We start from the raw sequence: 11,834 nt of genomic DNA, 5'->3' as shown, positions 1-11,834 counted from the left end.
TTATAAAACAAAAAAAAAATCAGTTATTCAACTATTCGGTTATGAAGGTGTAATAATCGCGGTCACCGAATAACCGATACTATTATTTATATTATTATATTATACATTTTATATATATATATATATATATATATATATATATATATATATATATAACTAAAAAAAAAAAAAAAAAAAAAAAAAAAAAGCGGGAGCTCGCGGGCTAGGCGGGGCGGGCAAAAAAAACCCGTTTTTAAAACGGGCTTCAAAAACATAAGCCCACCCCGCCCTTTTGACGGGCGGGGCGGGAAAGCCCGGCGGGCTAAGCCCATTTTGACGGCTCTATCCTATAGGGCAAATTATGCTATGCGCAAGGTGCGCACGACGCTAAAACGGCGTCGTTTTCCGTGAAAACGACGCTGTTTTAACTAAAAAAAAAAATTGTTCGAAACGCCATTAACGGCGTTAACAGCATATTTGTTATGAAATTATGAATATACAGTTATGACATTATGAATGTACAGTTATAGAATTATGAATGTATAGTTATGGAATTATGAACTTACAATTATGAACATAGAGCTTCAAAAATTATGAATGTTCGGTATGGAATTATGAATATACAGTATGGAATTATGAATGTACAGTTATGGAATTATGAATGTACAGTTATGGAATTATGAATGTACAGTTATGAAATTATGAACATAGAACTCTGACATTATGAACTTACAATTATGAACATAGAGCTTCGAAAATTATGAATTTACAGTTATTGAATTATGAACGTACAGTTACGGAATTATGAATGTACAGTTATAGAATTATGAATGTACAGTTATGGAATTATGAATGTACAGTTATGGAATTATGAACACAAAGCTGTGAATATATGCTCCTATAACGAAGCGGTCTGAAATTAAATTAAAAAAATAAAAAATAAAAAAGGGAAGATAACGGTGCCTGACGGCACCGTTATCCGTGCCCATGAAGCACACTGGGCACGAGCCCACAGCATAACTATCCATCCTATAGGCACATAATTTTATAATAGAAGACATAAATTCGTAAAATAATACACACAATATGTTTTGTGTTATACAACTACTAATCAATTTCAGGTACAGAATCATTACGTTTAATGTACAGAATTGCATAACATGATGTACACAAACACGTAACACGAGATATATACACATTGTTTTCTATTTTACTTATTCTCAGATCTTATTTATATTAATAATTTATGTCCTATAGACACATACTATTATAATACAAGACATAAATTCGTAAAATAAGATACACAATATGTTTTGTGTTATACAACTACTAATCAATTTCAGGTACAGAATCCTTACGCGTAATGTACAGAATTGTATAACATGATGTACAGAAACGCATAACACGAGATACATACACATGCTTTACAATTTTTTTTTAAAAAAAACTTTTGTAACGCGAACTGAGCAACAAACGGTCGCTGTTAAAATTAAAGTTCAAAGCGACATCGTAAGGACCAGGGTTCATGGTATAACGATTGATTCAAGCTAAGGTAGGTGGAAGATTTTTTTCCGTTCAAAAAAATTGGGTTGAGACTTGGTGAGTCGAGTTCAATATTATGCTATTGAAACGTGGCATTGGTTGTTACGTAAATACAAGGAAATAAAATTATATATTTACTACTAGTTTTACATTTTTTAACATAATGGTAAGACAATTAGTGAAGGTTGACTACTATGTAAATATAAGAAAATAAAGTTACACATTTATTATTATATAATGAGTTGTAATTAGGTAGGAAAACATATTCTCCGCCCTTAACCCTAATTCTCCTTATTTCCTATAAAGACAAGAAATCAAACTTCTATAAATAAGGTAAAATTGTCATCCCGTAATTAGTTTGCTTTTTTTTTTTTTTTTTTTAAGTGTAAACTACAAAGTGGTGTGGTTCTTTTTCTGTTCGTTTAACAGTTCAGAAGGTAAATTGTTACGTGTGAGAATGAAACTTAGATTATCTTAAAATTTTTCCTCACAAATTAAAAAAAGTTCATTTGCCACTTGAGCTACCCATTAAGTTACTTAACCCGCATTAGTACTTAGTATCCTTAACACTTGGTTTTCAAAAGAAAATATCCTTAACACTTATGGGGCAGTAATTTTTTTTTTTTTTTAAATAGTGTTTAGGGAGCTATTTTTCCTGACACGTGCCCCTATACACTCATTTACCTTAGTGGATTTAAGGTTTCCTCTTAGCTTCCATCAACACTTCCACTCTTCTGCTCACCATCACATCCGGCGTTCATCCCCCTCACTTCTCCACCGTCCGATTTACCTTTTATAGTAAAATTTCCACCGGCCCCACAACCTTACCAAACACCTTTCCTCCACCTAATCATTCCTCTCACCACTTGTCTTAGAAAAAAAAAAAATAATCCACAAATCAGAAAGAAAAAGAAGAACAACACAGGGAGAACCCTTATGCAACAAAATGTATCTGACGCTATAAATACATATTGGAAGTGTATCTATTCCTGCATGTGTGTGTGTATATATGTAGACGATACATATAAGGATTGGTGGAGAATAAAAGGTGTGAGCTGAGAGAAAAAAACAGAAACTTAGAAAGAGAGAATGGGAAGGGGTAGGGTTGAGCTGAAGAGAATAGAGAACAAGATCAATAGGCAAGTCACCTTTGCTAAGCGAAGGAATGGGCTGCTGAAAAAAGCATATGAACTCTCTGTTCTTTGCGATGCTGAGGTTGCTCTGATCATCTTCTCCAATAGGGGAAAGCTGTACGAGTTCTGCAGTAGCTCTAGGTATATACACAAACATGAAACAAAAAGCTATTAATTCATTAATAAAGATTTCATCTTTTGGGAAATAAAGGATGCCCTTTTCTTGAAATGGTGTTTTTCTTTTATTTCTTTAGCTTGTTTGATATTATAAGTTTGTTTTTTTGAATTCATATCCCCCTCTCTTTCTATCTCTAGATTCTGTATTTTGGGGTGCTTGGTTAGAGATCCGAATGGCTAAGGATTGTAAACTAAGTAAGAATTGTAAGGGGAAAGTATTATCTTTTTTGGTGAAGTAGATAGTAGATTTGCCATTTTTGTGATTGTTTTTGTGTTTATAGGACTTTGTGCTTGAAGGTTTGTTAGATCTGCAAGAGGAAACCATGAAAAGAAGATAACAAGCAAAAAATATAATAAAATAAAACTAATCTATATTTATGATGAGCTTCTTTCTTCTTGTGATGTACTCTTGTTTTTCCTTTTTTTCTCCCAAGTCTTCATCTTTTCTACTCTTTCTACTTTGATACTTCACTAAAGCACTATTTTCATTAGTGTTTTTTGAAGCTTCTGGACTATTATTTGTTTTGCTTTGCACTAAAAATGGTCTTATCAAATGCTTTGCATTATGTATCCATGTTTCTTCTTCACTCTCTATTTTTTTTCTTTAATCTATACTTTTTCCCATGTTCTCAAGTAAAAGAAGCATTTCTCCTACTGTACTGTGATAAAGCTTTGATCTTGAAGCTGATCTTTGGTAAAGCTTTCTTTTTTCTTCATCTTTTTCAATGTTTATTCACTAATTTCTTCAATTAATTTAGTATTCTGTTGTTTTGATGGCTCACTGTTGGGTAAATTGATTTAGGTTTGGGTGGGATCAGGACCCCACTGTTAGCTAGGGTTTAGATTTCAACTCTCTGAAACCCTAAATTTCTGATTTTTTAATGGAACTGTGTCTTCAAGATCAAAAAGTTGTTCACTTTTTAGTTAATCTACCACTCAAAATCTTAAAAATTCCCCCTTTCTTAGCTCCATTTGAGATGATAATTTTTTCCCAGGCTGCTGTAATTTGTAGCATTATATGCAGTCAGTTATGAATTTGTCTAAAATTAGGGATTTGGAGGCTGGTTTGAAGTATGCAGTAATCTGTATCTCATTCTAGGTTTTTGTTTTTGTTTTTTTTTGGTTTTTTTTTGGTTTTTTTTTTTTTTTTTGGGTACAAATAATTAGGATCCATGGTACTCTCAAGAAAATAGAATCTCTCTCTTTGTCTTTCTCTTTCTTGTTCTTTTTCCCCATATCAATTAAATGGATTATAGATCCAATTGATTGATGTAGTCTAATCTGATGGTTTCATTTTAGTTTTTCAAATCACAGGCAGCATAATATCCAGTTATTTGATGAGTCTTCAGGTTCCTCCGAAACACACACATATGTATTAGATTTAGAAAGAATTAACATGATGGGATCAATTGTTTTTGTTTTAGTTTTTTGATTTTTGTTTTTTGTTTTTGTTTTTTTGTTTGTTTGTTTCTTTTTTTTTTTTTTTTTTTTTTTTTGTGTGTTGTATATTCCTTAAGATTTGATAAAAATATAAACATATTAATATCTCATATTTCTCCAGCATGCTCAAGACATTAGAGAGGTACCAGAAGTGCAACTATGGAGCACCAGAGACAAATATATCCACAAGGGACGCTTTGGTATGTATTTCCCAACTATTTCTACAATTCCCTTTAATACTTTATTTTGATTTTTATGGGTAATAAGATAAGTGTTTTACTGCATTCAAAAAAAAAAAAAAAAAGAGAAGTGTTTTACTTATAAGATTATTGTTTATTAATTTTCAATTGAAAAATTAACACTTAAAATTATTGAAAGCATTTGAGGAAAAAATGTGCAAGTTTATTATAAAAATTTAGTGGGCATGGTATGTATATATAGTTGTGTAATTAATACGGGTTTAATAATATATATTAATTGTTTTCAAAAAATAATATATATTAATTTAAGTAGCATGTAAATATTTATATACTGTACTATACTATGTATCCAACTAAGTAATTAAAAGTAATATAAATATCATGGGAAACTATAGTGATATAATTAAGTAAATTAATTGTGTAAAACATTTGTAATTCATTAAACAACTAAATACTCTGTCGGGTCGGAGTGTGGGGCCATTAGGGTTGGGGTTCAACCTTTTGGAAGAATTTGTAGTTCATTAAACAACTAATGGTTGTGTGCAAAAGAGGATTTTAAACAACCAAATAAGCTTTCTATGTTTTTGTGTGCGGTCATAGTTGAATGATCTAGAAAAACCTTGTGGTTGGACAAAAAAATACATTTTCTATGTATATTATAATTTGTCATGCCCATAATTGGAAAAAAAAATCAAGTAAAATTAATTTCATTTTATGGACAATTAACTCTTGTTTGTATCCATTATAATTCTTTTTTTTTTTTTTGACACACATATAGCATGATGACTTTAGTTCAAGATTTTTTTTAGAATTTAGGGGTGTTTGGTAAATGGTTGCTAGCTGATTGGGTTAGTGAGTTTGACTAGTTTATAGTATTAGCTGATTGTAGAAAAGTGTTTGGTAAATTAACTGTTAATTTGTTTTTTGAAAATAACTGTTAGTTGATAGTTGAATACATACAAAATGACTTTCTCAAAAAGCTTATCGAAAGTGCTACTTTGAGCAGTTTTTTTTTTTTTTTTAATTTTAGCATTTTGGAGCAATAAGTTGTTACAACAAGCTAATTAATCAAACACTCATTTATTGTTTAACCAAGTCAAACAGCTAATAGTGATCAAATAAGCCAAAATTGACTAGACTAACTATTTTACCAAATATTGCCTTTATGTTCAATATAAATTAAATAAGAGTTAAAATATTAAGAACTTTTAAAGTGAAGTAAGAGCCAAACACACTCCTATTCAGCAAACTCTAGTTATGCCCCCATCCCCCAGCCACACACACAAAATTGAAAATTTCTTGGTCTAGTATTATTGTTTGTCATTGTAATATAGCATTTTAGGTGAAAGGATGTTTGGAATCAGATTATATACATAATCCTAGATTTTTTAAGTTGTATACATTGATTTGTGATTGATGTTGTCATTTTTTAAACAAACTCGTACTTTGATGTATAATGGTGGATTAATAAATTTTAGTCCCAACAATAGGTTGCACTGAGGACTATAGTACATATGCACAAATTATTCTGTGACATCTCAATTGGGAGGGTCACAGAGATGCCATTGAGCTACTTGACATGCTTTTTAATTACCTAAAACACAAAAAACTTATACAGACAAATACAAAATCTGAACACATGTCACTACTCTTTATGTAAAGCCTTGAAAGTTGAGAATACGACTATCTTATGTTACAATGCAAGAACCCTCTTGCCTTCTTATGCAATTCCTTTTTAAAAGACTAATAACTAATTTCCTCAATGTTAGATTGTACTCTTTGTTGCAGTGCTTAGAAAAGTCTTTAATTGAGCTTAATACCTTGTCAAGATGATAGTTTTGTGTCCCTTGTGCTTCTCAAAATACCTATGAGGATGTATGAAACCCTAACTATCTATTTCCTTGTATGCTTGACTACTAAAAACTTCCCAATAATCAAAAGAGACAAAAGCTAAGGAAACTAAGCAGATTCTCGGGTCTAATTTCGACTCTATTTTTAAGCATCTTACCATTCGAGTGCAAGAATGGTTTCTTATAAAAAGATGTAGCAACATGAGTTACATTTCCAATGCCTCCTTAATCAACTCAATCGGATCTTTGTAGAAAGAGTTATGCCCAAAATACCCGTCAAAATTGTAGGAATAGAAAAACATATATGCTATTTGACAATTTTTAGCACCTTCCAAGACTAGGAAATTAACAAAATAAAACACCAATAACATTTTCTAATTTAAGTTAGTTTTGACTAATAATACGCAATACAAATATTATATACACAAAACAGTTTTAATCTTAATTTTATCATTTGATGAATGCTTTGTCTTGTTAGCAAGATTTGAGTTTCTCTTAGTATGTGTTCAGGCCGGGGGTAAATTTCCACTGAGAGTATATGTCGTTCGAGTTGCAGTATATCATATATTAATCATTGTTAATTGTTAAACATTTATATAAATTAATTAATTCTAATAAAGAATGAACATAATGGAGCTTACGTGTATGATATGAAACGTTTATAACCACTTGAGATGCATGCATGCATGGAGAGCTTAGCTTGTTGGATGTGATCATGTGAAGTCTGATTCCTAGTACTCCTAATAGGGTTGGTTCTTCTTAGTATTTTAATCTGTTCCTTGTTATGTGGAAAATTGTAAGTGAGAAATTAAAAGTTAATGTGGGCAGTGGACAAAAGTTTCATATTTATATATCTTGTCTGAAGGTTTGTCATTTGATCTTGATTCTATTCATCATGAACACACTTTAACAGACTTCATATATATCTCTGCTTATGGTTGCAGGAGATAAGTAGTCAGCAGGAGTATCTGAAGCTGAAAGCGCGATATGAAGCGTTGCAGAGATCACAAAGGTATCAATGCTAATACGAGATAGTCTTCACATTTCTTTTGAGTGATGAGAGAAACCCACAGTTACTATTTGAAGATCAGATATGCACCGGGTAACCGAGAATTGCCCAAATGCTTACCACTAAGCTATAACTGTTAGTGTAAGTAGTAAGCGTTTGATCCTAACAAGTGGTATCAGAGTCCAGTCATGTGCTTGAGTCCAAGCAATAACAGTTACCCGTGACCAAAAGAAATAAAGGTAGGCATTCGGAGTTAATACCTAAAATGGTCCTCGACTATAATGGTTTTTTTCAATTTTGTCTTAAACGACTTTGGTGACCTAATGTAGTCCCAGACTTTTGTGTTTTTTTCTTAATTTAGTCTTCTGTTTGTTATTCCGTTCATTTGGTGTTAAATTGAGGGACAATTCAGTAATTTCAATATTGGTACTCTTTACTCCTAGACATGCGAAGTGCGAAATCCCTCCCGGAGTAATTTGTAAAAGAAAGAGAGATTTCACACTTCGCAGGGCTAAGAGTAAAGAAATGTCAATATTGAGATTACTAATTGTCCCTTTATTTAACACTAATTTGACGGAATAACAAACAGATGACTAAATTGAGCAAAAATACAAAAATCTGGGACTATAGTAGATCACTAAAGTCGTTTGGGACGAAATCGAAAAAAAAAACCATTATAGTACAGGACTATTTTGAGTATTAACTCTAAGCATTCACTACTAGCTATAACTTTTGGCGTATGTGGTAAGCCCTTGATCCTAACGTACTAACGTGTCTTTTGTGTTGTGATACTAGGAATCTTCTAGGCGAAGATCTCGGCCCGTTGAATAGCAAGGAACTTGAATCTCTGGAGAGGCAGCTTGATATGTCTCTGAAGCAGATCAGATCAACAAGGGTACATAATTTCTCCTAACCATATATATATATATGCATGCATGCAAGAGTTTATTCATAAGTTCATTTGAGTATTGCAAGTTATCTGTTTCCATATTGCAGACTCAAATGATGTTAGATCAACTCACAGATTTGCAGAGAAAGGTACATTCAGAGGAGCATTCAGATTATATTCATATGGGATGGGTATTTTGTTCATATAAATAGACTTATAAAGTACTTTGTCTACAGGAGCATGCACTAAATGAAGCAAACAAGAGTTTGAAACAAAGGGTATGTACTCTAATGGCTATTCTTTACATTTCAGAAAACATTATAGCCACAATAATGAAGCTAAGACAGCAATTTCCTTGAAGAACATTCTAAGGAAAACAAAACATTAAACATTGTAGTTCTTCATGTTTTGCAGTTGATGGAAGGAAACCAACTAAATCTGCACTGGAATCCAAACGCACAAGACATGGGATATGGCCGTCAGACAGCTCATCATTCTCAGGGTGATGTCTTCTTTCATCCTCTGGAATGTGAGCCCACATTACAGATTGGGTAAGTCACCCCACATATATTAAGGCACTGTTCGGTAAAATATTTAGCTTATCAGTCAATTTTAGCTTATTTAATCACTATTAGCTGTTTGACTTAGCTAAAAAATCAATATAAGTGTTTGGTTAATTAGCTTTTTGTAACTCCAAAATGCTAAAATTCAAAAAGCTACTCAAAACAACTTTTTCAATTAGCTTTTTGAGAAAGGTAAAATATTATATCAAACAGCTATCAGTTAACAATTAATTTACCAAACACCTTTCTAAAATCAGTTAATGTTATCAACTAGTCATATCCTCTGACAGCTATCAGCTAAGAGTCATTTTATCAAACAGGGTCTAAACCTAGTACTACCTAGGATGACTAGTAAAAATGTTTTTTTTTTTTTTTTGGGTAATGAGTTGTTGTGGTGATATTCAGGTACCCAACTGATCCAATAACAGTAGCAGGTCCGAGTGTGAATAACTACATGCCTGGGTGGTTGCCATGAAAGCTTTCATGTTGAGCAGAAGGTTCTGAAAATCTCACTCTTTTGTATGCTTGATCATAAAAAAGACATGTTTTCATCGTTTTGTACCCATGTATAAGACTGTCATAAGATCATTAAATTCGAGTGTCTTTAATTTGTTCCTCTGCAGACTCAACTCCTTTAGCTCTGCAGCTTCAGCTTGTATGTAGATCAGAGTGAACATATCTTTGTTTCTCTCTGTTTCAAGATTTGACATTTTGGATGCATGCATGTGAGATATTTGCAGATTTTTACTTGTAATTTAGATGTATTTTACTTTGATTTATGGGAGACTGAGAAAGTCCATCTTATAATCCTAATAACTTAGGAAGTACGAGGTAAATTAAGGCCAATTTAAAAGTGTTTAAACGCCTATTTCAAGTTCAGCATCCTTGCCAGTTGTTACAATTTAAATAGGGTCGTATGGGTGACTAATAATACCACTTGCAGGAAAGGAATGAATAGAAAACTAAAATAGAGAATTAATATAAAGTTAGAAAATTTATATGACTAGTTTGATCATAAGGTATATTATGGTAAACTTGTGTTCATAGTTTTATTATGATAACTCAACAAATTAAATTCTCTATCATAAAATTTACTGAGCTTTTGCAGATGGCATAGCGTCTCTGTTCATCGGCGGCGGCTAAGTCCATATATCAACTTCTATAATTTTAGATACTATGAAAGCTTACACTCCAAACCAAGGCAAATTATGCTGTGGAACTGCAAGGTGGACACGATTTCAAAATTATCTAAATATAGAGTTCACAAATTATGAAAATATATTATATAAAATAATGTATTTTTAGTATATTAAAAATGTACTTTATGTACATAAATAATGTACACTTAGTATATTAAAAATGTACTTTTTATTTATGATCCACACAATTATGTGCACCATAGTCCATGCAATAATGATCTTTGCCAAACAAATCCCAAATTCAGACACCCTTTAAAATCTTGAGCATACCCATCAGCCCCAAATCTATAAATCACAAGCCCATTACATTTTTCCATAGATCCATCAAAAAATTCTAATCTTCAAACTCATTCAACCTACTACATTTTTGTTAAAATCAAGCGCTTGCTACTGCCTCAATAGGTATAGTAGCTCTGATACTAGTAAATTATGTGCTTACCATTGCGTACAAGGTATTTTTGATTTAAGTGTTGGCCTCTTATTTTTTGTTTTAATTTCTTGCTTTTGATTTTTTAAGGACAAAATTGTAAGAAGGAATTTTATTTATTTTTTTTAAAAAAAACATAGAGTGATAAATAAAAAAAATTAATGAACATTTTAATTTTAAAAGCAATTAGGAACATTTAAAATTTTGTAAAATATTGTACAGTAAATTTCGTGATAAAATTACCTGTCTAAAAATTGCAAGTTTTTAACAAATTTGAAAATTTAATAAACAATATCCTGTTTAGAGTTTCAATTTCAAATATGAAACATGTTTTTTTTTTTTTTAAATATAATAATAATTATAGTTCATTTCCAGGCCGGAATCAATGAAAATGTAAAAAAGAAAAAAATAACATGCATTTTCTTTTTCCCTAAACCGTGAAAACGAAATAGAAGGGGTAAAAAAGAAAAAGAAACAATTACACTCGGTAATCAATATATATTAAAAAAAAGCATAAAACAATTGGTGACATTATAGTCCTTTATTATTATTATTATTTTTTATTACAAAGGAGGTGGAACCCCATGCTGAAGACGACCTACATAGCTGATGCCACTTGACGCAAAACATGGATACCCAACACATCATCCTCAATAATATCCATCAAACCCGGAGGGGGAAAGTTGTGCTCTTTCCAGGCTCTAGATTGATGGGTACTAATGCTGGCGAGCCAATCAGCCGCATAATTTTGTTCGCGCCAAATGCTCCTGAAGACGACCCTCGAGAACTTGCCTCACCAAACTCTAATGTCAATGATTCCATGCATAGGCCCTCTAAGCTCGTTTGGTCCCTCAATCATAGTCCTTTATTTGAATGCATGACAAAGCCATAGAAATACTCATAATTAATGAGATTTGAACCTATGACATAGGCCTATTTTATTTCGTAGACGATTTCGGACGAAAATTTTAATATGGTGTTAATTGCTTGAATTAAATTGATAATATTATATTTTATAAAATTAAAAATTATTTTATTTCATTATTTAAATTTATTTTTTTAAAAAAATCAAAATTAAAAATTATAATCATAAAGTTGAAATTATTAATTATAAAAAAAGTAAATGAAATAGTATGTAATGTCTATGAGTGTGTAGGAATAGGGCGTAACAAAACAAGAGAAAAAAGGAGAATAATGGGAGGGTGGGGGTCATACTATATCAAAATTCTGTATGGTCTCCAATATTTTATTACTATTGTGAATGACTTTAGCAGGGTGGTTGCAATACAAACCGAAAAACAAATACCCGAAGTATTTCGAGGTTATCCATCCACAAGGAATGGGGTACTAAGCACTAACTCTGTTGATTCTTGTGAAGCTAGTTCAATCATAACGACGTTAAAGTGACGAAACTAAATAAATCTAA

General features: G+C 31.6%; 1 protein-coding gene across 1 annotated transcript; it reads left to right on the top strand.

Moving 5' to 3' along the window:
- The first annotated feature begins 2,396 nt into the window (after window positions 1-2,396).
- Window positions 2,397-9,521, top strand: LOC109193395 (agamous-like MADS-box protein AGL9 homolog). The gene is made up of 8 exons (XM_019344250.1): window positions 2,397-2,795; window positions 4,393-4,471; window positions 7,266-7,333; window positions 8,126-8,225; window positions 8,327-8,368; window positions 8,456-8,497; window positions 8,634-8,770; window positions 9,188-9,521. The coding sequence occupies exons 1-8, from the start codon at window positions 2,611-2,613 to the stop codon at window positions 9,255-9,257; spliced, it is 723 nt and encodes a 240-aa protein (XP_019199795.1). The 5' UTR covers window positions 2,397-2,610; the 3' UTR covers window positions 9,258-9,521.
- Window positions 9,522-11,834: the final 2,313 nt, after the last annotated feature.

Source organism: Ipomoea nil, unplaced genomic scaffold, assembly GCF_001879475.1.
Source record: "Ipomoea nil cultivar Tokyo-kokei standard unplaced genomic scaffold, Asagao_1.1 scaffold1875, whole genome shotgun sequence".
In the NCBI taxonomy this organism is placed as follows: domain Eukaryota; kingdom Viridiplantae; phylum Streptophyta; class Magnoliopsida; order Solanales; family Convolvulaceae; genus Ipomoea; species Ipomoea nil.
The sequence above is the reverse complement of the archived record's forward strand: the minus strand, read 5'-3'. Positions and strand labels throughout refer to the sequence as shown.